We start from the raw sequence: 25,730 nt of genomic DNA, 5'->3' as shown, positions 1-25,730 counted from the left end.
AAAAAAAAAAAAAACAAACCTTGTGATATCACTGAACCCAAAGAGAAAAGCATGCAAATTTTCATGATGAAGTGATTGGTTAAATCAATTAAATCCTGCAGTGTAATATTATGTAGTCTTTAAAAGTAGCGAGGTAGAACTATAAGTGCTGATACGGAAAATTGATTCTAAAACATTAATTTTCATGTACATGTATTTTGTAAATAGATAACTTACCCTATAGGAGAGAATGAAAACGAATAAAAAACCGAAGAAAATTATGTGTTTATTCTTCTTAATGCTATCAAGTTATCATTTATATTTTTTATTTTACATACTCATATTCAGTCAGAATTAGTGATAGAATCTTCCCTCACCACCTCTCTAATCCAGTACTCCAGTAACTTATTAATTTGTTACAGAGAATGACCAAAATGATTTAAATAAATAGTGATCTCTTGAGTACTCTTGACCTTTCTTTATAGTTTAATTATGGTCCCTTGAACTAGAGGGCAATCTGCAGGCATTTTCTTTGTTACCAGAATGTGTGATACTGTGTTTCAGGACTAGGTCAGAGAACTTTTTATCGTGATGCACTTTTTGACACAGGAAATACTTCCTCATGGACTATTTCAAAGAGATTGATTTATTTTTAATTAAAAAAATTTCTTTTTGAGATGGCATCTTCCTCTGTTGCCAGGTTGGGGTGCAGTGTGGTGTGATCTTGGGTCACTGCAACTTCCACCTCCCGGGTTCAAGTGATTCTCCTGTCTCAGCTTCCTGAGTGGCTGGTATTACAGGTGTGTGCCACCATGCCTTGCTGATTTTTTTGTATTTTTGGTAGAGACGAGGTTTCACCATGTGGGCCAGGCTGTTGCCGAACTCCTGACCTCATGTGATCCACCCACCTTGGCCTCCCAAACTGTTGGGATTACAGGTGTGAGCCACGATGCCTGGCTAAAGAGGTTGATTTCTTTTCTTCCTTAATTATACTAGGGACAGAAAAACTCTTTTCTGCCTGTATTTTATCTTGATGGCTTTAGGCCACTCATCTGGTGACATTTAGATCTGCTTACAGGGAAGGGTTACTGCAATGGGTTATGACCATGGCATTTTAAAGAATAAAGGAATCAAAGTGACCAGAAGTTCATTTTAGTTCAAAGCATATAACTGGGAATCTGAAACAGTAAGACATCCTCTTTGGTGTTTGATGAAGCGGTGTTAACTTGCAGAATTTTAGGTTTTTGTTTGTGTGTTTATTCAATGGCTTGCCTATTTTTTGTCTGGCTATTAACTTTTGTATTTGTAAAATGATATCGCCTGAATTCAATACAAGATTATCCACCATAAAACAAGTGAGTAATGATGGCAGTAAAATTAATTTTATGATAATTGAGGCTTTTCTATTAATTTGGGGGGGCTATACCTTATAGGTGGTATTTTTTTTTTCTTCTCAAATGATTGAATTCCATGTATCAATGGCAGTTCCTTTTCTTTTAACTTTGAAAATTTAAGGTTTTAAAAATTATTGCAATCTTTTTGGGTAGTTCTTATGTAGTCTGTGTCAAGAGATTTTACTCCAGTAATCTTAGTTTTGGAGTTTGTTCTAATCTTAAGAAAATAATTCAAATAAAAATGTATTTATACACAAAATGGTCCTTAATAGAAGAATGTGTGAATTATGGGATATTCATTTGGTAAGAATGTTATGCAGCAAGTAAGCTGATAGTTACCAACCTCTTGTGGCAATATTGAAAAATATGCATAAACTGAAGGTAAATGAGAAGTCGGGCTACCACCAAAGCCAGCAAATATCTGTTTGTGTAAAAACGTCAGAAATGTTAAAGAAATTAGAAAAATAAACAAAATCGTTGTATTGAAGTGTGGGAAATACCGAGGAAGTTATTTATTTCTTTAATTTCTCTAATGTCATAAGTTCTGCAATAAATAAAAATGTGCAGAAAAAGGAAATAAGGAAAAGCTAGGTCTGTGGGAAAAGAACAAGGAGATGACACAGTCACAGATCGGGATGCAATGATTCATAAACAGGGCCGTCTCTGTGGGCTCCTGTCCCAAATGATTGTTCTGAGACATACAGCTGGGATTATGACGACCTCCTTCAAGTGATGAAAATGTTGTGATCCTTTACAATGTATTCAAGTGGTGTTTTTTTTTTTTTTTTTTTTTTTTTTTTGAAAAAATTTTCTAGGTTCTTTTTCTTGCTGAATTCTTCTGGCCTTGTATCCTGTTTATAATTCTGACAATACTTCGTTTTCAAGAACCTCCTAGACACAGAGACATTTGTAAGTTTCACTTTTTAAATATCCTTTTTAATTAACCTTCAGAGAAAAAACTCGTAGCACTCTCTCTTTTTTTAAAATAAACTCTGAATGCTCAGTGGAATGAATAGACAGGGTTTCATTATGACGATAACAACATATGTGGAGTATATACCAATAAACACGATTTAGGTTTTGTCTCTTAAGAATGATATTCACACAGGTTCACTCGATCTAGCAGATAAATTTATTCTTTCAATTAAAACTGACACAATTTGGGCATAAGTATATAGCCATTATAAATATAGAAAGAGTAGAAGAAGAAGTAAAAATGGGAGATGCATTTCATAGTTTATCAACATGATACTGATAGTAACGATAATGGTGGTGATGAGAAAATAATGATGCTGATGATATGATGGTGGTGAAGATGGTGATGACAGATATGGTGATGATGATAGAAATGATGATGACAGTGTTGATAGTTATAATGGTGATGGAAATAATGATAGTGGTGATGGCAGTGATAGAGATAATAGCAATGAAGGTGATGATGGAGATGACAGTGATGATAGTGATGATGATGATGGAGACGATAGTGATGATGATGGAGACGATAGTGATAATAGTGATGATGATGGAGATGATACGATGATGGATATGATAGTGATGATGTTAATGATAATAGAGAGGATAATAATGGTAATGATTATGAAGATAATGATGGGGAAAATAGTGACAATGGTGATAATGATGGAGATGATGAAGGTGATGTCTATGAAGATGATAGTGATGAGAGTCATTATGATAGAGATAATAATGGTGATGATGATGATGAAGACAATAGTGATGATGGTGATGATGATAATGGAGATGATGAAGATGATAGTAATGATGGTGATGATGGAGATGATGATGAAGATGATAGTGATGATGGTGATGATGGAGATGATGATGAAGATGATGGTGATGATGGTGATGATGGAGATGATGATGAAGATGATAGTGATGATGGTGATGATGGAGATGATGATGAAGATGATAGTGATGATGGAGATGATGATGAAGATGATAGTGATGATGGAGATGATGATGAAGATGATAGTGATGATGGAGATGATGATGAAGATGATAGTGATGATGGAGATGATGACGAAGATGATAGTGATGATGGTGATGATAGAGATAATGATGAAGATGATAGTGATGATGATGATGATGGAGATGATGATGAAGATGATAGTGATGGTGATGATAGAGATAATGATGAAGATGATAGTAATGATGGTGATGATAGAGATGATGAAGATGATAGTGATGATGGTGATGAGAGAGATAATGTTGAAGATGACAGTGATGATGGTGATGATGGAGATGATGATGAAGATAGTGATGATGGTTGGTGATGATAATGGAGATGATAGTAACTATGGTGATGATCATGGAGATGACAGTATTGATAGTGGTGATGATAATGGAGATGATGGTAGTGATGATGGTGATGATGATGCTGAAGATGAAAACAGTGATGAGGATGATTATGATGAATATAATGGTAATAATGGTGATGATGATGGAGATGATAGTGATGATGGTGATGATAATGGAGAAGATAGTAATGATGGCAGTTATGATAATGGAGATGATGGTGATGATAGTGATTACTGTGATGACGTTGACAATTGTGAGGATGATGGTCAGAAAAACTATGACTGGTAACTTCCTCTGCTTCAGGAAAATGGTCAGATGGACCATTTTGTTTCTCTGGTTTGAAACCTTAACAACATCACTCTTTGAGAAATAGTGGTCTGCTTTGTCTCTATCAGGCTATACCACTTAAAATATCTATAATGTGATTGACTCTGTAAACATTACATAAATAAGGAATTAAATGTTGGGATTTACCCAAAATAGTATGTCAGTTATATTTATGTTTTACATGTATTAGGACCATTCCTATCAGTTTGTCTTTGCTGTTTGGGGATTTTGTTGTGTGTTGCAGAATGAAAAAATGTGAAACCATGTGAATAAATATTATTTAGAAAAAGCTGAAAAGTTTTCAGTGGTCCTACTTTATTATTTACTTATTTGATAAATATGTATTGAGTGCCTTTTGTGTTTCAGGCTTTGCTGAGAGTAAATGGTGTACAAGGCATTTTTTCCTGCCCTTACAGAGCTCACTGTAGGGACAGACTATTACAATGCAGTGGGAAAATTGCTATGATGGGTTTTTTTTTTTTTTTTTTTTTTTTTTTTTTTGAGATGGAGTTTTGCTCTTGTTACCCAGGCTGGAGTGCAATGGCGCAATCTTGGCTCACCGCAACCTCCGCCTCCTGGGTTCAGGCAATTCTCCTGCCTCAGCCTCCTGAGTAGCTGGGATTACAGGCACGTGCCACCATGCCCAGCTAGTTTTTTTTGTATTTTTAGTAGAGACGGGGTTTCACCATGTTGACCAGGATGGTCTCGATCTCTTGACCTCGTGATCCACCCGCCTCGGCCTCCCAAAGTGCTGGGATTACAAGCTTGAGCCACCACGCCCGGCCTTATGATGGGGTTTTATACAGGGAGCCATGTGAACACACAGGAGGGGTAGCCAGTCCATTCTGAGGAAAGCCTTCTGAGGCAATGGGCAGCTTTGTCAGAACAAGGGAATGTAGGGGAGAAATTGTCGAGGCAGGGCAGACAGCATGGACAAAAGCCTAAAGTAGAGCCAAAAGGCAGAGATGTGCTGGAGGAGTAAGCAGGGTCAAATAAATAAAAGGCTTTTTTTTTTTTGAGGCAGAGTTTCGCTCTTGTTACCCAGGCTGGAGTGCAATGGCGCGATCTTGGCTCACTGCAACCTCCGCCTCCTGGGCTCAGGCAATTCTCCTGCCTCAGCCTCCTAAGTAGCTGGGATTACAAGCATGTGCCACCATGCCCAGCTAGTTTTTTTTTTTTGTATTTTTAGTAGAGACAGGGTTTCACCATGTTGACCAGGATGGTCTCGATCTCTCAACCTCGTGATCCACCCGCCTCGGCCTCCCAAAGTGCTGGGATTACAGGCTTGAGCCACCGCGCCCGGCAAGGCTTTGTATGATGTTAAGAATGCTGAACTCTCAAAGAGCATGGAGGAGCCATTGTTTCAGATAAGGTCATAATAAAATGAGCATTTAAGGGGTCACATTCTGGTTACTGGAAAAGGTTGAATTTGGGGTGGGTGGAGAGCAACTCTAGAGAAGGCAAGATCAACTTGTGGAGCTCTTGAGTAACCAGGCAAGAGATGGCTGTGCCCTAAGCAGAAGGAAGAGGGCAGATTCAACAGACATGAGGCAGTAAGATGTAAAGAAACAACCAGCTGGATGCATGAGAACAGGGAGGTCTCTGACTAGAACATCGGAGTGGAGAGTGCACTCCCAATGAGCTGAAGGGGCACAAGACATGTCAAGGATTTGGGGAGCTGTGCTCAGCATGACCATCCTGAGTGTGAGGGACCCTTGAGATTATTGGGGTGAGCTGCCTGATCAGTCAGATTATGAATTTGGAATGACATAGATGAGGACACCTAAGCAGGAGAAACTTCCAGAACATAGGCCTCAAGAAAAACACATTGGAGGGGCAAGCCGAGGAGACAGTAAGCAGCAACCAGAGTGCGGGAAGGGAATCAGAGAGGTCTGGAGTCTGTCTGAGAAGCACTGAAAGAAGGAGACATGGCAGAGCGACAGGTGCTGTTGCTGCACGGGTAGGTAAGGGCTGACAAGTTCTCCATGGCGGTTCAGTGGAGGGAGGGGATGAGGAGAGCCGGGCTGCAGCAGTCTGAAGAGCAAGGGGAGTGAGAAAAGGGAAAGAAAGTGATGGAAAACCAGGTATACTGTGCAGGAGAAACAGGCGATACAGGGCAAAATAGGTTGTGTGCAACTAGAGGATAGCGTGGTATCCAGCACTGATAAGAAGCCTCGGAATATAGTGGCTAATGCAAAATTGTGAATGATTTAGTTGTAAATTATAGAGAGCACTAAGTCTGTCATCCAGTGTGATACTAGCTCAGTCCTGCCCTGTGGAAAGAGCAGCTTACGATGTTCCTTATCCTCAGAGTTTTCATCCATCCCTTAAACGTTTGTCAAACTCTTGCTTTGTATCAGGAGTGTAGTCCAACTAAGATGTAGCCCAAAGAAACACTGGAAATATTTCCTAGAGGTACGTACATAAGCTTTCTTACAGAAGAGAAGACTTTGTCCGAATCTTAAAGGGGCTCAGGAGTCAAAATTGATCAAGGACTGTATGTTGAAGCTCCATCAAGCCCCTCATCAGCTCTGTGCAAATGGGCATGGCCTGCAACCTTTGTGAGTCTCTTCTCTATAAAGACAGCGAATTCCTCCTGGTTCCCAGGGCTGCTGTGAGGACTAGGTGAGAAAGCTGGTCAGCAGCATGCACTCAGCTTGGGGCCTGGCATGGAGATGACCAAAAAATCCCATCCCCCTCCCTCATGTTTCCCATTGTTTTGGGATAGTCTAATGTTAACATGCCAGGTCTTTAATCTTGGAGACAAAGTGTGTCCAGGGCTGAAGTCCTCAATCTCTGACCTTGATCACCTTCTATGGGCCACCATTACTCCTGATGTGTTCCTGGAGAGATGGGACACGGAAGTCATGCCAAAGAAATGCACTTCTGTCACTGTCTGGGCACTGTTGCTGACCCCTGAAGTAGCCATCATGTGGAAGCTGTTCTGTGCCTTTCTTGTTACAAGAAGAGCTGCCCCCTTTCTTGTGCTGTGACTGAGAAGGACCTTAGAAAAGGTTATGTGGATCTTACAATTTTAGAATGAAGCCCGAGATTGCATATATGGGTATTTTCACTAAGAAGAAATAATATTCCAAAGTTAAGATTATTTGCCTAGGAAAGTAAAATTTCCTGTTAAGTACCTTGAGAGATTAAATGGGGAAGCTTGAGAAGCTTTATTTATCTGTCTGTCCCGGTACAATGCTGTTTGTGCTGGTGAAGTTAGGCTTGCGATCACTTATGGTCTGGGCAGGTTGCACATGCAGGTGGACACGCACAAGCCCAGGGCACTGCAGCTTCCTGCAGCTACACAAGAATGTGAAAACTGCTGTCAGGGCAGCGCTGCCTTTGTGTTCCCGCTTTCAGGGACCAGAAAAAGAGAAAAACAAGAAGTGGTCGGGGATCCCGAAGAGACCTGGGAAGGTGCTCCAGGTTTCAGATGGGCTCTGGCAATCCCAGGGCACTGGACAGGCATCTCTGTTCCAGGCCTGCTCCCTGGGGAGGGGATGATGTGCGGTGGAATGAACATTTGACCTAGAGTCATTCTTGGGTTTGTGTGTGATTTGGGGATAGACATACCTGTGATTCTCAGCATCCTCACTGTAAAACATATTTTTAATTGCATTCTATGAGATGTCCAAGATGTTCACACCTGGTTACTTGTATTACAAGGTGGCCCAATGATACCAAGCCAAACCTTTAGTCTTGGAGACACACTCTATCCCAAACTAGCATCCTCAAGGTTTCATCCATTGAACACCTCACGGTGGTGACTTCCATTCCTGATGTGTTCCTGAGGAAAACACGACACAGAGATTATGCTAGGGAAATACATCTTTTTTTTTTTTTTTTTTTTGAGACGGAGTTTCGCTCTTGTTACCCAGGCTGGAGTGCAATGGTGCGGTCTCGGCTCACTGCAACCTCCGCCTCCTGGGCTCAGGCAATTCTCCTGCCTCAGCCTCCTAAGTAGCTGGGATTACAGGCACGCGCCACCACGCCCAGCTAGTTTTTTGTATTTTTAGTAGAGACGGGGTTTCACCATGTTGACCAGGATGGTCTCGATCTCTCGACCTCGTGATCCACCCGCCTCGGCCTCCCAAAGTGCTGGGATTACAGGCTTGAGCCACCGCGCCCGGCCCCAATACATCTTTTATAGCTAGCTGGAATATAACTCCAAATCCTTTTATGGTCTATTATGCTAGAGCACTTAGCCATGGTGTCTGCTAATAACCCTGTTTGTCCCCTTAGCTAAAAGCCTATTCATGTGTTTTTCATTCATCAAACATTTAGTGAATGTCTTCTACTTGAGAAGCACTGTGCTGAATGCTGGGCATAGTGGGTCTCTAAGTCCTGGATCATCTCCCTGACCAACGTAGAGGTGAGGAGTAAGGCTGTCAAGTAGGGTTTCATGAGCTGTATTGTATTAGATTACAATGGTAATCGTGATTTCCTTCCTTCCTTCCTACCTACCTTCCTTCTTTCCTATTTGTTTTTTTGAGACTGAGTTTTGCTCATCAGTCAGGCTGGAATGCAATGGCACCATCTCGGCTCACTGCAACCTTTGCCTCCTGGGTTCAGGTGATTCTGCTGCCTCAGCCTCCTGAGTAGCTGAGATTACAGGTGCCCACCACTGTGCCCAGCTAATTTTTGTGTTTTTTTTTTTTAGTAGAGATGGGATTTCACCATGTTGGCCAGATTGGTCTTGAACTCCTGATCTCAGGTGATCAGCCTACCTTGGCCTCCCAAAGTATTGGGATTACAGGCATGAGCCACCGTGCCTGGCTGGTAATCGTAACTTTCAAGTTGCTGCAGCCATCAGCATCCCCACTACTCCCACCCTCCTGGTGGTGTGAAGGGAGGATATGGTTGGGGATGTGTAAACAGCATGTTATTTACAGAGGTGGCTTATTGTAATGACGTTTGTCTTGAAAAGTCCTATTCAGTGTAGAAAAACTTTTTTTGCGTTACACGATATTTAACAACTATGTTTAAACATTAAGAATTCAGTTTGCATTAAGCTTAAATTTTTTGTCAAAAGCAAAAACTCCTAAATTTTTGTATGATATGAGAAGAAGCATCCTTCTTCTTCTTCCTGCCCACAGCTTGTTTACAGAGAGCCATGTCTAGAAGCTTAGCTGTGGATCAGGGGTATTCACTCTGTAAATGGGCTCCCGAATCCTGCAGCTATGGCTGCTCAGAGCCATTTTGCCTTGAAGCATGAGTACTGACTCTGGGAGAAAGATGTTATATATATATGTTTTTCATTTTATTTTTTACATTTTTTTGGTGTGAGTCCTTAGAGCTCCTTTAAATTAATATCAAGGTTAATAATATAATAATCTAATGTTATATATTACAATTCTAACTCAACAGGGATTCCATTTGTGGTAGCAGATTTATGAACTCATTTCTTCCTTGTATCTTTACCTAGGTTATTTGCAGCCCCGAGATCTGCCCAGCCGTGGCATTATCCCCTTTGTTCAAAGCCTTCTTTGTAACACTGGATCAAGGTGCAGGAACTTCAGCTATGAAGGATCGATGGAGCATCATTTTCGGTAAGAGAAACACAAAGATCTTTTTCATAAATCTCAGAAAGCTGATACATAGAACAGGCATCTGCTTTTTGTAAAGCCTCAATAATTTGGGAGAGGTCAGAGATCATGAAAATTACAGAAATTAAAGTTAAAAGAAAATCAGTTTTATTAAACTCAGCATCACATAATTCTGGCTCCAACTGATGGTTAGTTTCCAGCAGGAGCTCTTTCTGCTATCACTTGCAGGAATCACAGAGTAATAACTGATTAGCAAATGCCATTTGCATGGGATAATTTGTTTCCCGTAGGTTAAAACTCTGACTTCAAAATTACTTGTCTAGTCAACTTTTCATTTAGACTTGTCTAGCCAACATTTCATTTTAGTGCCACATGCCCCCAGAACAAGTATTTTTTGAGCTACCTGCTGGGTTTTTTTCTACTGTGCCATTAGTTGACCAGAAGCCTGTCCCCAGGGGAGAGCAAATAGAAACTGGGTAGTAACTCTTTATTTGTCATAAACACCTAAATGGACTACAGGATGGGTAAGTTGCCTTCTCTGAGTCTCTGAATGTTGAGCTGTTCCTGTGGTTGTCTATGGTATCAGTTGGCCTTAAAACTCAAGAAGAGAAGGATAAGAATATATCTCATGTGGGAAGAGACAAAGTGAGAAGGTTTCACTTGGGGGATCCTCAATGTCCTGGAAACTTCTCCCAGGTGAAGTTAGGAAGGGAAGGAAGTGACTAGTTGATTATGAGAGTTTGATTATATCAGGTATGAATGATCGGAGTTTTATTTAATGTGTATATCCTAATATTTAACAATCTCAGATGTTTAAATGTAAAGTAAATGTTAACATATATGATATTTATCTTTCACCTGTAAGTTACAAGAGGAAAATTAAAAGCTTCCAGATAATTTTTGGTGTATTGGGTACAATATTTATAAATGGTGTTGTTTCAGTTCATTTGGGCTGCTACAATGAAATACCATAAATGTTGTGGCTTATAAAAAACAAATATTGGCCAGGTGTGGTGGCTCACGCCTATAATGCCAGCACTTTGGGAGGCTGAGGAGGGTGGATCACGAGGTCAAGAGATTGAGACCATCCTAGTCAACATGGTGAAACCCCGTCTCTACTAAAAATACAAAAATTAGCTGGGCATGGTGGTGCATGCCTGTAGTCCCAGCTACTTGGGAGGCTGAGGCAGGAGAATTGCTTTAATCCAGGAGGCAGAGGTTGCAGTGAGCTGAGATTGCACCATTGCATTCCAGCCTGGGTAACAAGAGCAAAACTCCCATCTCAAAACAAAGCAAAACAAAACATTTATTTCTCATAGCCACTTATAAAACCATCAGATCTCATGAGAACTCACTCACTATCATGAGAATAGTATGAGGGAACTGCCCCCATGATCCAATGACCTCCTTAATCATAAGGTCCCTCCCCCAACACATGGGGGTTACAATTTTGATTACAATTTAAGATGAGATTTTGGGTAGGGACATGGCCAAACCATATCACATAGTTAGGTTATTTATTTGAAGTTGTTTTTTTTTAAACTTTTGTGATGTAGGCATTTATTGCTATCAACTTGCCTCTTAATATTAGTTTTGCCGTGTTCCACAGGTTTTGGTATGTTGTTTTTCTACTTTTTTTTTTTTTTTTTTTTTTTTTAAGATGGAGTTTCGCTCTTGTTACCCAGGCTGGAGTGCAATGGCGCGATCTCGGCTCACCGCAACCTCCGCCTCCTGGGTTCAGGCAATTCTCCTGCCTCAGCCTCCTGAGTAGCTGGGATTACAGGCACGCGCCACCATGCCCAGCTAATTTTTTGTATTTTTAGTAGAGATGGGGTTTCACCATGTTGACCAGGATGGTCTCGATCTCTTGACCTCGTGATCCACCCGCCTCGGCCTCCCAAAGTGCTGGGATTACAGGCTTGAGCCACCGCGCCCGGCCTTACTTTGATTTTTTTAAGCAATTTTGAAATATCCTTTTTAATTTCTTCATTGACACAGTGGTCATTCAGGAGCATATTATTCAATATTTATGTTTTTATAACTTACAAAGTTGATCTTGTTATTGATACCTAGTTTTATGCCATTGTGGTAAGAAAATATACTTAATATAATTTTAATTATCTTGAATTTTTTAGGCTTATTTTGTGGCCTAATGTAGGATGTATCCTTGAGAGTGTTCCATGTTCTAAAAAGAAGAATGCAGATTCTGCAGCTATTGGATGGAATGTTCTGTAAATGTTTATTAGATTCCTTTGGTTTATAGTGTAGAAAAAAATCTAATGATTCTTTGTTGATTTTCTGTTTAAATGATCTGTGCAATGCAGAAAATGGGGTGTCAAAGTCTCCAGCTGTTATTATATTGAAATCTTTCTCTCTCTGTAGCTCTGTTAATATTTGCTTGTTATACATGGATGGTCCAGAGTTGGGTGTACCCAATTTATATTATTATATTTATATTACATTTCCGTGTCTGAGAGGTTACCTATCTCTGTCACTCTAGGATTGGTCACTGATGACTTATTTAGTTTCTTTGGTGAAGTCATGTCTTTCTAGATGTTCTTGATGCTTGTGGATGTTCTTTAATGCCCGAGTATTGAAGAGTTAGGCATTTATTCCAGTCTTTGCAGGCTGAGCCTGTTTGTACCCATCCTTCTTGAGAGGGCTTTCCAAGAATTCAAAGGGGAATAAATGTCATGGCCTCAGCTTGTGGTCACTATAGCTGTTTCAGCACGCTGTTTCATTCCTAAGCCCAGGAATGCTGCAACTCTTGGAGACTCCTAGATAATCAGCCTTGTTGGACTTAGGGAAGTTAAGAGAGCGTTCTCTAGGTTACCAGTTGAAGTCTCTTTCTTTCTTCTGTTTCCCCTAATCAAAATGAGTATCTTTCCACACTTGGCTGCCTGGAATTGGGGAAGGGGTGATGCAGGCACTCCCATGGCCACCACAGCTGGCACCATGATGGGTCACCTGAAGCTTATGTTCTTCCTGACCAGTACAGTAGTGGGGCTTACCCAAGGCCCATGGTCATTACTTCCTGGCTGCTGCTGATGTTTATTCAAGGTTCTAGGTCATCTTACTCAGGATGTGGGCAATCCTGTTGGGACTGGGTTCATCCCATCAGGGCAGCAGATTCCCATCTGGTCTAGACGGGTCTAGAAATGCCATTGGGGGACAAAGGCCTGAAATTCGGGGCTTCAGAAATCTGCCTGGTATACATCCAGCTTGCAAGAAAAAGTCTTCTGTAATATTTCTTCTCCATTCCTCGGGTAGAAGGAGTCTTTCCCCCAAGCTGCACTGCCTGGAGTTGGAGGAATGTTGATGTAGGCACGCTAATGGCCACTACAGTCGGTATTGCATTGTTACTGCAAGTCCTCTACCTTTAAGACCAGCACAGCACCAGAGCTTACCCAAGGACTGTAGTTCTTGTGGCCTGACTACCACTCAAATTTATTTGAAGTCCCAAACCACTTTAATCAGCCTGTAGTGAGGCCAGCCAGGACTTGGATATCTCTTGTTATTCTTTCATGGTAGATTTATATGTTGATAACTTAATTCATTTTCACTGTGTTCTCTAATTTGTGAGATAAAGGCATGGAATTAAAAACTAAAACATTCCCTATAATTATCTCTGTCTCCTCCTCATGCAGAGATCACGTCTGTTCGGTTCACTGATGTATTTTTTCCCAGCACTATGCACAGGGCATGCTGTATATAATATGTGTTAAATAAATGAAAAAAAAAAGGGGGGGGGCTTATAAACACAAAATGGCTGAGCTTTCAGATAATACAGAGAATGAAAACAATTTTCTAATTTTAAACTTGTGAAGATTTTTAAAATAATGATTTCTCTTTTGGATGAGTGTCAGGTAAAATGGGCTCTCAGGGGTAGATGGTGGGAGTGCAAATTGGCACAAGCTTAATTGAAAATAATTTGGTATCAAGAATCTTAAAAATGCCAAGGAAACTTATTCTTGTTAAAGAGTTTCACTTGCAGTATTTATTGTGTTTAAAGTTCGTCTAGGTTCCAAACTTCAGCTAACCCCAAGAAAGTCAACAACCTGGCCTTTATAAAAGAGATACAAGACCTGGCTGAGGAAATTTATGGAATTATGGACAAGGCAAAAAACTTACAAAGACGTTGGGTAGAACAAACCAATACTCCAGGCAAGTAAATCTTTCATAACTGTGACACTGCCTACCTGGACACAGCTTAGGGAGAGCTGCGGAGGATGTGAGAGCCCAGAATGTTTAAAAAATACTTAAATCCTTCCTGTGCTAAATTCTCATTGTAATTGTTTGATGGATGAAGCCAGCACTTGCAGATGGTTGTGGAGGGTGAAGAAGGATTCTCCCTCCCTGACCCCCCGGAAGGTACCTTGTGCAGTGCACACACTGTTCAACCTTTAGAGGGCTGCAGCCCATCCTGACTTTGTCTCCACAGTTACATTCTCACCACTCTGCCTACTCCATCATGTTCTTTGGCTGTTGTCTTCCTTTCTTGTTTTTCCTTATTCCGTTTTTAAAATATGTTCCCACCTTCCCCAAACACACACGCGCGCACACACTCCCAATTCATTTCCTCCTTCTTGTAGATTTGGATTGGTCTTTTTCGTGTTACAAACCTTTTGGATTATTGGGGTAGATTATTTCCTAACAAAGGTAATTTCTGTTCATTATAAAGAGTATCCACATTATAAATGGCTTTGTCTTATTTATAAATCAACAGTAGGGAAAGTTAGGATGGACATAGATCTTAGAGAGTTTGGCTTACAAATGGAGAAGTTTGCACCTCAGAAATAGGCAGCCAGTTGCCTCTCTTCACATCTGAGTCATTGCCTAGTGTAATATTTGTTGATAAATGAGGGGCAGTCATTAAATTTGAAATTTAAATAACAAAAGTTTGTTAATATATGTATGTCCCAAATGTTACATACTTTGGTAAAAATAATTTATTTTTTAACGTGAAATAGAAATTTAACTGGATATGCTGTTTAAAATTTGCTAAATCTGGTAATCCTAAGTACACAGCTCCAAATTTTCTTCTATGTATTTTTTTCTTTCTTCATGGAGTGTATACAAGAACATGAAATAAAGAGTTTGGCAGAAAAATGAAGAATGAAATTCCCAGAGCAGATGGCATTATGTGTTATTTTTAAGAGACAGAATAGCACCTTTGTCCAGAATGGGACAGGACTGGCCATGGCCTCCCTGAAGGCTAATTTCACAATGATCCCAAAATGTATCAACAATAGACCAGAATGGTTTCAAACACCAAACGATGGCGGTCTTATGTTACACTCTGTTATGGGGTCATTCTACTTTTATGAAATTTGATTTTCAAATGAGGTTTTATTTTTTATTTATTTATTTTTTTGAGACGAAGTTTCGCTCTTGTTACCCAGGCTGGAGTGCAATGGCGCAATCTCGGCTCACCGCAACCTCCACCTCGTGGGTTCAAGCAATTCTCCTGCCTCAGCCTCCTGAGTAGCTGGGATTACAGGCAGGCGCCACCATGCCCAGCTGATTTTTTGTATTTTTAGTAGAGACAGGGTTTCACCATATTGACCAGGATGGTCTCGATCTCTTGACCTCGTGATCCACCCGCCTCGGCCTCCCAAAGTGCTGGGATTACAGGCGTGAGCCACCGCGCCTGGCCTCAAATGAGGTTTTAAACATGCTATTGAAAGAATTAAATTTTTTTGAGATGAAGTCCCCACTGTATTTCTAGTTTTCTATTATTTGAACCATTTTATATGATATATGTAATTAAAAATAATCTGAAAAATTATATTTTAACTTTTTTCTCTTCAAATTTTTCCTTCATTTATTTTCTTTTTTTCCATGCTCTTCTTAGTAAACAATATAATATTTTCTTTTTTTAAAAAAACTTTCATTTATTCCCTCTATCCTAGCCTGAATTTTTGCAATGCCTGGTGAAATTAGATACTAATAAAATAATACAGTACCTTTGGCCAATTGTTAAAATTCGGTTTACCAGTTACATTTTTTCCATAAATATACATACTTGCATTTGGAAATCTACGATGATAGCTTTATTCAGAAAAATCTTATGAAGACAGATTTATTCTTCAATTTTGGTGTATTTGGCTTTCGGGCCAGGGCTCTTGGGTACTCCATTTGACTTTAGAATTAAAGTAGGTATTTAGCATGTGCTTTTTCATTGATGATTGAACTAATATCTCTTAAATCTTTTTTATCATAGATTCTTCTTATGGTTCCAGTTTTTTTACAGTAAGTATCTTAAGAATAGTTTGGAAATTAGTCTTCAAAGACAGAATAGTTAAGTTCACAACACTGTTTTTAACTTTAATTTACATTTTCAAACAGTTATTTCTAATGACTTGAGTTGTATAGCAATTGTGTAGAAGCTGGATTTGAGAGAGCCAAGATCTTTGTAGAGATGGACTGAAAGATAAATTTGAATTTTCTGAAGCAAGGCTCTGGTCTGTGAAAAGCAGGGGGAAACCCAAGGCCAGCAGGTGGTGGACGATCCACAGAGTTGCTTTGTAAGATGGGTACAGAGTTTATCTGATCCCAGGGAAGGTCTGAGATTTGTACTTGGCATGTAAACAGTGACTCCCTCGAGACACGAAGTCCTCAGATAAAGCACTAGTTACCAACAGGGGATGATTTTGCCCTCCATCGTATATTTGTCTGTCTGGACACATTATTGGTTATCACAACTGTGGACAGGTGGGGAGGGTAATATTAATCTCTAGTGTGCTGAGGCCAGAGATGTCGCTAAGAATCTTAAAAAGCACAAGACAGCTTCTACAACAAAGAGTTATCTGACCCAGTAGAATTATCTGTCTCAGTAGTCTGGTTGAGAAACCTCAAGTTACGGTGCAACCTTGATAGTATTAATAATTCTTTGTTGCTCATATTGCAGCACCAGACACTGACTGACTGTACAGGCATTTGTAGTAACATTGCAGTAACAGAAGCACATGTGTCTGTATCTGTTTAATTCTAGGAAAGATTTAGACAGCTCAAAAAAACACATGCCATAAAACCATGAGAACAGGGGCCAGCTAATGAATAGCAGGAATGTCAGTGTATCCATTAAATAATTACACTAGCAAGGAGTATTGAACACTCAATGTGGAGCTTTCTGATGCACCAGGTCAAAAGGAAAATGTAGGATACACGCACTCAAAGTCTTACAAATAATGAAATAAAAATAGAATAAAGCATCATTTTAATGATTAAATTAGCATTTAAAAAGAAATAACACCTGATGTTTGTGATGTTATAAATTTCTGATATAATCTCATATGGTTTGTGACAATAAAAAATGGATATAATAATTTTTAGAAAAGCAACTTGGTATTTTTGTCTCGTAATTGTTCTGAAAATTAATCTTACATCTAATATAATAGAAATAAAAAGCTGTATAAAATATTCATTGATAATGATGGATAATTTGAATTTCCCAAAGTAAGTTAAATTGATATTGATTGCCTTCTTAGTACAGTCACTTAATAGTAAGTATGTTATGTGGAAAATGAGTATGTTATTGGATCAAGTGTAAAAAGCAGAGGACAGCATCATATCCATCATATATTTGTGATGTGAAAACATTTTGGTACGAAGAGTTGAAGCAAAGTGGCTGCAGGAAAGCATTTCCATTTGTTACAACAAAAGAATTCTAGGTCCCTTTTTTATTAAACAATTCTTATAAAGATGTTATACTCTTTGGTTTTCACTGAGAGTGAAGTGGCTATCTGAATAATCTGAGCAGAGGAATGATGGGACTTGATTTATGTTTTTGGAGGATTTCTTTGGATGTAATTATTATTATTATTTTTTTTTGAGACGGAGTTTCGCTTTTGTTACCCAGGCCGGAGTGCAATTGCGCAATCTCGGCTCACCGCAACCTCCGCCTCCTGGGTTCAGGCAATTCTCCTGCCTCAGCCTCCTGAGTAGCTGGGACTACAGGCATGCACCACCATGCCCAGCTAATTTTTTGCATTTTTAGTAGAGACGGGGTTTCACCCTGTTGACCAGGATGGTCTCGATCTCTTGACCTCGTGATCCACCTGCCTCGGCCTCCCAAAGTGCTGGGATTACAGGCACCACCGCGCCCGGCTGGATGTAATTCTTATAAAGATGTTATACTGTTTGGTTTTCACTGAGAGTGAAATGGCTATCTGAATAATCTGAGCAGAGGAATGATGGGACTTGATTTATGTTTTTGGAGGATTTCTTTGGATGTTGTGTTGAGCAGAGACCGATGGTAGCCAGAGCAAAAGTGGGAGTCCAGGTAGGGAATTGGCTCATCCTTCTATGCAGCAAGTGGAGGTCTTTTAGAACAGCTGCACAGTTAGTGAGGGAGGTATTGAGATGTGACGGTGGTTTTGATATATTTTGGAGGTAAAACCAGTAGGCTGTACTGATGAATATGAGATAGGTTATCAGAGAAAAAGAAGAATCAAGCATGACTCTATGCAGTTTGACCTCAGTCATTGGAAATATGGAGTGGCCGTTTACTCAGGTGGGGAAAGACTGAAACAGGATTTTTGGAGCGGAGGTGAGGAGAGGGTAAAAAGGGAAATCAGACATTGATTTGGGGCATTTTAGTGAGATACCCAAGTAGCGCTGCCAAGGAGGTTGTGGGGGGTTCCAGTTTGGAGCTGAGATAAATGGTCTTGGCACAAATAACACTTCAAGGTCATGAAGGGAGAATGTGTAGACAGAGCAGAGAAAGAGGGCTGGGCACCGAGCACTTGCATTTAAAATAGTGTCAGGCAAGGAGGAGAAAAGTGAGGTTGTGGGGTGTCGTGGAAGCCCAGGAAGGTTATTTTCTAGGAGATGGGATGATCCGTTGTCTCAAGTGTGGCTGCCTGATCATGTAAGAAGATGAAGTGCCACTGGGAGTAGCAACATGGAGGCCATCGGTGATGTTGTCAAGAAAGGCTTTGATGGAATGATGAGGGTAAAACCTGACCGGAGTGGGTTTAGAAGAGAGTGGGGGCGAGTAAGTGGAGACAGAGTGTATATGACTCAAGACGGTAGACTGTGAAGTGGTGAGGCATAGGGTGGAAGCTGCCAGGCACTGCAGAGGCCTTTGGTGTCTGGTTTCCACCCCATTGGCTCCCTAATTTCTCCCCAGCTAAGATGGACAGTTCCCCGATAGTTCAGACTCCTGGTCACAGGGCCCCACATCAAGCACATGCTGAGAGCATTTTGCTTTCTGTTCTTGCCTGAAGTCAGTTCAGCTTGAGAGGGCAGGGGAGCTAACACCCCCAGCGCAACCCACAGCTGAGGTGATCACCAGACTCACATTGCCTGGGCCTGAGAGAGTCCCTTGTTCCAGAAAACATCTCAGTCCTGGGCAACTGGGGAGGGTTGGTCCACCTTCCCCCAGCAATGGGTCACTTCTGGGCAGCACCTTTGTTCCTGAGAAACTTTGAGGATTTAAGGCAGCACGGTCTGCCCAGGCCCTTGATGGCTGCATTGACTTTTCCCTCTTTCCTGTCTCATGCTTTCCACCTCCTCAGCTCTTTTCTGGGATCATCTCCTGAACATGCCACCTATATACAAGCCTTTGATTCAGGGAACCTAAACCAAGACGGGAGATACGGATTTATTTTCTTTCCTTCCTTCTTTCTTTTCTTTTTTTAGAGACAAAAAAATACTCTGTCATTCACCTTCAAAATCCTGGGCTCAAGCCACCCTCTGGCCTCAGCCTCCCTAAATACTGGGATTATTTAGGAGGAATTAGCCTCCCTAAATACTGGGATTATTTAGGAAAGAAGCCCTCTCTCTCACAGTGGTTCGTTCCCTCCCTCTCTCCCTCCCTCCCTCCCTCCCTCCCTCCCTCCCTTCCTTCCTTCCCTTCTTCCTTCCTCCCTCCCTCCCTCTCTTCCTCCATCTCTTCCTCCCTCCCTCCCTTCTTCTCTTCCTCCCTCCCTCTTTCCTTTCTTCCTTTCCCTCCCTCCTCCCTCCCTCCTTCCTTCTTCTCCTCCCTCCCTCCCTCCTTCCTCTTTCCCTTCCTCCTTCCCTCCCTTCCTTCCCTCCTTCCTTCCTTCCTTTCTTCCTTCTCCCTTTCTCCCTTCCATCTCCCCTCCTTTCCTCCCTCCATCTCTCCCTGTTCAGTACAGATGCAGCCATCCATTTTTTTTCCCTAAATTTTTTCAATCTATGGTTGATTGAACCCAAGGATGCAGAGCACACAGATACGAAAGCCTGACTGTACTTCATTGTGTACCTCTGAAAAACAAGGATACTCTTGTACGTAACTACAGTACAATTATCAGAAAATTATCAGAATCAGAAAATTAACACTAATACAATAGAATTGTTTAACCTATAGACTTTTCCAGATTTACGAATTGTTCTAATAATGTTCTTAACAGCAGAAGAAAATCTTGGATCATGCATTGCATTCAGTTGTCCTGTCTGTAGTTTTCTTTGTTCTGGAACGGTCTTTCTTTGTCTTTATTTCATCAGGATTTTTGAGTACATCACTTATTTGTAGACTGTCTTTCAATTTTTGGGTTGTCTGATGTATGTTCATGATTGCATGTTAATTTGACATTTTGTACTTATGGCAGGAATAGGTTGTGTTTTTTAAGATGGCACATAATGATATGCTGATAGGAATGAACTGATAGAGGGGAAAAGAGAGAGGACAGTTGCTGAACGATGCTCTTGAGGGGTGGGAGAGCAGTAAGGCTGAGCTCAGGCTGAGGACTGAAGTGCTGAATTTGACTGGAGATGGAATTTATTATTTATTTATTAATTTTGCCAGAGGAATATATGATAGATTGTGAGAGGAGAAAATAGTTGAGTGAGTATTCAAGGGAAAGATCATCCAGGGATCAGAGGCATGAGAGTGAGGAGGGCAGGAAAGAGGTGTTGGCAGAGTGGAATGTGGGGCCTGGCAGGGCTGAAGAGTCATTAGAGTTGGGGAACTGTAGAAAAGGAGTGGGGTTCATCGTGGAAGAGTGAGGTGCATAACGTTGTAGCTATTAACAATGAAAAAATACAGATTTTGACCAGAGAAATGGGTGATTCAAGCAGGTGGAAGACAGTATCACTGGGTGGAAGGGAGGTCAGTAACAGAAGGGATTTGAGGATTATTAGATACGGAGAGCACCGAGAATGGCGGCTGAAGTCATGCTCAAAAGCATGGCAGTGTGCTGGAAGCCAGAATCCTCCAGAAATGGCTGGACTGACTGTACTCCCTGGGGAGCTTGTCAGGACCTTCTGAGACCCTCTCTTCATTCCACTGAGAGTGGTGTGAGGAAGAGGGAGTGTGTCTTGTTTGGAGTAGTTGGACCTCTGGAGAATGCTTCTTTTTGTTTGTTTGTTTAAACTTTATCTCATCTGAAAGATAAATGTTGTGACTTTTGTGGGTGGTCTAAAATGCAGGATTCACTTTTATTGAAGGAATGGAAACTAGACTGCAAGAGGAGAGCCAGAAACTGTGGAGCTCGGAACACAGAGCGTCGGGTAGTTCTTACTGCGATGTCATGGAGCGTTGTGGTGTTTTTCTACCCCGAGAGAGCCTGTAGGCTCAGTGTTCCTTCTATTCTGGCACTTTGTCCTTCTTGCCATGTATATAAAAGCCTCACGTATCTAGAGAAATCCAAAGGCGCTATACCACAGGCCAGCTGCATTTGCCTTCTGACCAAGCCATCAGTACTCAGTGAAATTTTGGGTTTTCTTGTTCATATCTGAATTATTCTCTTTCTTTTACCATTTACATGTAAAAAATAGATCATTACATCCTTATGCAGCATCTATCTCAAAGACGTTGTTGCTTCAAAAACTGCAGAAGTTGGTACAGCTCGTCACAAAAACCAGCTTTCTTTTTCTTCTTGCCCCTTTTCTCCCCCATCCGTATTTTTAAACCATTAAAAAAAAAAATCCCTTCAACGGAACAGAATAGTTTTAACACTGTGTTCAACATAGTGGCAAATCTGTTCAGTGTAGTGACATATGAAGTATGGGTTTCTACCAGGAGAATTTCTACAATTTTGCATCTTTGCAGCATTTCTGTCTCTCATTTACTTGATTAATGAAAGTCCAGAGGGAAACTTGGCATTTTTTTTCCCCATCAGATGGATCTCAATAAGACCGAGGAGGTAATATTGAAACTGGAAAGCCTCCACCAGCAGCCTCATATCTGGGATTTTCTACTTTTACTCCCGAGGCTACACCGAAGCCACGATCACGTGGAAGACGGCGTGCGTGTTGCAGCGTCCCTTCTCCAGGCTGCTGTGAAGTAAGTGAAAATGAAAACCATAAGTAAGCATCGATATGTTGTTTTTCACCTTCTTTTTAAAATGGGAAATAAAAATTACTGAGTAATTGTTGGATTGAAAAAAAACCTCACAATAATGTCACCTTGAAACAACAGGAGCTTCTGCACCCCAACGTCTGTCCCTCATCTGTCTGTGTACATGTTTTATATAGGGGCTGTGATATTCTTCGTAGCGTATTCTCCCTGATTTTAAAAACGTTAGCTCCATACTTTAATATTTCATCTGTTGTTACAGCTGATAAATGGTCATTTTTAATGGCTGAAGCATATATCATTCTCGTAAGGTACTATATGCCATAATTTAATAAATTTAACATTAGATTTTTGGTTGTTTCTAAGTTTTTCACTATTAGAGATAAGGCTTGAATATAATAATTTAATTTCTTAAAAAATTATGCCACAGTTGCCCACATAGTATTCAGAACTGATAAGCTCAGTTGCGTCAGTGGTGTGATTCAGTGAGCTGGACGTTGGTCTCCTATGCTGGATCTGACCCCCATGTTACCTGGGGTGACTTTGGGAGCATCCTTTCCCATGGTGGGTTTCCCATGCTTTAATCAGCATGACCCTCTGTTACAAATAATTGAATTATTTTGTGTAAACTCATTGTATGAATAATGGGTTTTATTATTTTTTATTAGCAGAAGTTTATATTCTTCTCTGATTTTTAACTGTTACTTATTTTATCTGCCATTGGTGAGAGAAACCCACATTGCCCTTAGGCTGGGAGAAAAGGGGCCCTGTCCTGGGGCCTGTGCTTTGGGGCGTTGTCTGTTCTGGCCTTCCTCAGATTGTGCCTCTGCTCATGGCTCAGAATGCTCATGGGGTGAAGGGGGTGTGTTCACAGAGCCCACATACCCTGGGTCTCTCTCACCCTGGAGTTCCCTAATCTAATGGCCAGAGCCTGCTCAAGCCTCTTTTCCTGGCCCCTTCTTCTGAGGGAAAGTCTTACCATTGGACTGTGCCTCCTCCAGCCTAAGGGTGGTCTAGGGATGACTGCAGCCATTGGCAGGAGTGTAGGGTGAGAGGCATGGGTGCTGTTGGGCTGTGTAGGCTGGAGGACTCACCTCTGAGCACTGAGGCCCCTTGAGGTACAGACCAAGCTGAGGGTGGGGAGGACATAGGGGAGGAGTGGGCTGAAGGTTGGGGCCAGGGACAGGGGCTCCCTTAAACTCCTACAGTCTGATGTACAACTCCGAGGATCAGAAAATTCTTAATCTGAATGTAGCTTTCCAAGTTATGAAGATCTATTGGTCAATGTAGGAAAATGGAACATATTATGATAGTTAATTAGTTAGTTAGCTTGATTTATAACTTAAATATTTGAACATACTAGAAATGCCTCTTTTTGTATTTTTGCCTGAAGCTCTGACTCTATTAGCAGTGAACAGTGAGAACAATGGGGCTATTTGGAGAGACGCAAAATTTTAAATAAGAAGATACCGATGACAGTTGTTGAACCATATCAACTTCAGCATAAATTGTATTTCCATATTTTGCTTCAGTAGCATGATATCAAGAAAATCTGCATTCATAGAGAGAAGTATTTCCAAGTGGTACCAGGTTTCAATGATATATCTTATAATCCTGGGATACTCTTCAATACACAAAGTTGTCATAATATATTTTTCTTGATGAAAATCTACAAGGAAACGATCTGTTTGGAAGCACAGCTTATGGTTTTGTTGGTCTCATGTTGCCAAAATACAGATATATTCCACCTTCTGTTGAGTGCATTTTCCAATCTACAAATTGAAGCATATTTATTTATAAAATAAAATATTAATATTCTAAAAATAAAATTAATACCATGTATATGTAAACTCCCCCTCCCCAAAGCTCCCTTTTCTTTGAAAGTTTGACAGCCACTAATTGAACCTTTGACCTATTCATATCCATAGGTTAAGACAGGGTGGAGGATTGAGGTACATGACATTGCCCTGCAAATATTAGACTGATTAACTGAACTTGAAGCAGCCAGGCTGACTGTTCATTTGCTTTTCTAATATGGCAGCCATTTGCATGTTGCCGGCCTCATCAGCTGCCCTGCGGCAGGAAGAATCAAAGCTGAGTATAAAATAACACCTATGGCAGAGCCAGTTCAAACCTGAGTTCTGTGTCAAAGGCAGAGTGGAAGATGGCCTAAGTTCTCAAGTGTTTCAAGAGAAGAACTTACCTCTTACATTTAGTTACTAGTCCAGGGAGTTAGAGTCAAATTAAAGCCATGAAGAATGCTGACCAGTGTTCTTCATGGTCCAGCCACATCTTGCAACAGTGCTAGGGGCCCAGTCCACGGGATGTTAAGTAAACCTTGAATTGATGCTACTTGTTTTGCTAACTACCCATTCATACTGCTTTTTGTTTTGTTTTGTTTTGGTTCTAGTTCCTTAATATCCCTAGAAGATTTAGATTGGCTGCCACTCAACCGAACTTTTTCCCAGGTTTCTGAGCTTGTACTGAATGTGACCATTTCGACACTGACATTTCTGCAGCGACATGGAGTAGCAGTTACTGGTATGGGTGCCTTGCAGCTATTGCTATATTTTAAAAATGTTTAACTACTTAAATTCATTGACCATCAACAGAGAGCTAACATGATGTTCAAAATGATTTAATTAGAATTTCAAATTCAAAAAAGAATCAATTGTTTCTGTTAATACAAGACAAAAATAGAATAAAAATTTGGAACTCAAAACTGAATTTGACTTCCTACCACTGTTGAAATTATGCAGTCATTGCTAACATAAATAACATTTTTAAATTAAAATAATTGATTTAAAAATTCTTTGACATTATTTCTTCTAATATTAGACTTATCACTGGTTCTGTGATTTTACTCTTTCCTTTCTGTAACCTCCAATTGGGAGGAAATATTTTAAAAATGGTAGTTAGTAAGAGGAGGCAGGTTGATGTGAACTTACAGAGTCCCCTAATTAAACAAGCAGCCCTAACACAGGGGAGGGAATGGAATTATATAGCTCTTTTCTTGACCCAGGATATTATTTCCTGAATTGTCAACTGAGTCTGAGCATTTTACTTTTAATTCTTTTCTTTTGTCTATTTTTCTATCTTTGGCTACTTCTTTAAGGGAAGTACAGTGAGAGAACAACAAAGTTAGAATTCATCCATTCATCTATTCATCCATCCTTTTTTTTTTTTGAGACGGAGTTTCGCTCTTGTTACCCAGGCTGGAGTGCAATGGTGTGATCTCGGCTCACCGCAACCTCCACCTCCTGGGTTCAGGCAATTCTCCTGCCTCAGCCTCCTGAGTAGCTGGGATTACAGGCACGTGCCACCATGCTAATTTTTTGTATTTTTAGTAGAGACGGGGTTTCACCATGTTGACCAGGATGGTCTCGATCTCTTGACCTCGTGATCCACCCGCCTCGGCCTCCCAAAGTGCTGGGATTACAGGCTTGAGCCACCGTGCCTGTCTCATCCATCCTTTTATTCATTCATCTGTCCATCTATTCACCCACATATCCATCCATTCATCCATCCAACCATCCATCTATCCATCCATCCATCCATCCATCCATCCATCCATCCATCCATCCGCCTACCCATTCACCCACTAAACAACCCGTTAACCCATTTATACCTCTATCTATTCATCCATTAATTCATCCATCCATCCATTGACCTGCTCACCAACCCACCAACTCATTCATCTATCAGTCGTCCATCCATCCATCCATTCACTCATCCATTCATCTGTCTATCCATCTACCTCCCCATTCACTTACTCACCAACCCACCAAAGCATCCATTTGTTCATTTATTTATTCATTTTCTCATTGAATAAACAATGAACACTTCCTATGAGCCAAACACTTACCCAGACAGTGGGAATAAAAAGCTGAATAAGACATA

General features: G+C 40.7%; 1 protein-coding gene across 2 annotated transcripts in view; it reads left to right on the top strand.

Annotated features, from left to right (window-relative positions):
- ABCA13 (ATP binding cassette subfamily A member 13) overlaps nucleotides 1-25,730 on the top strand; it is a 427,963-nt gene that overhangs the window by 23,716 nt on the left and 378,517 nt on the right. Inside the window, exons 2-7 of one of the 2 annotated variants that reach the window (XM_074379707.1) lie at nucleotides 2,189-2,282; nucleotides 9,445-9,568; nucleotides 13,578-13,729; nucleotides 15,789-15,817; nucleotides 21,655-21,818; nucleotides 24,241-24,371. In XM_074379707.1, the coding sequence (XP_074235808.1) occupies nucleotides 2,189-2,282; nucleotides 9,445-9,568; nucleotides 13,578-13,729; nucleotides 15,789-15,817; nucleotides 21,655-21,818; nucleotides 24,241-24,371 (694 nt within the window). The remainder of the gene's footprint in view (nucleotides 1-2,188; nucleotides 2,283-9,444; nucleotides 9,569-13,577; nucleotides 13,730-15,788; nucleotides 15,818-21,654; nucleotides 21,819-24,240; nucleotides 24,372-25,730) is intronic. The other variant, XM_074379706.1, reaches the window with a different exon arrangement.

The sequence above is a fragment of the Saimiri boliviensis genome, chromosome 10 (assembly GCF_048565385.1).
Source record: "Saimiri boliviensis isolate mSaiBol1 chromosome 10, mSaiBol1.pri, whole genome shotgun sequence".
NCBI classification, from domain to species: Eukaryota; Metazoa; Chordata; class Mammalia; order Primates; family Cebidae; genus Saimiri; species Saimiri boliviensis.
Note: the sequence above shows the minus strand (reverse complement) of the source record. Positions and strands in the feature narration are given on the sequence as shown.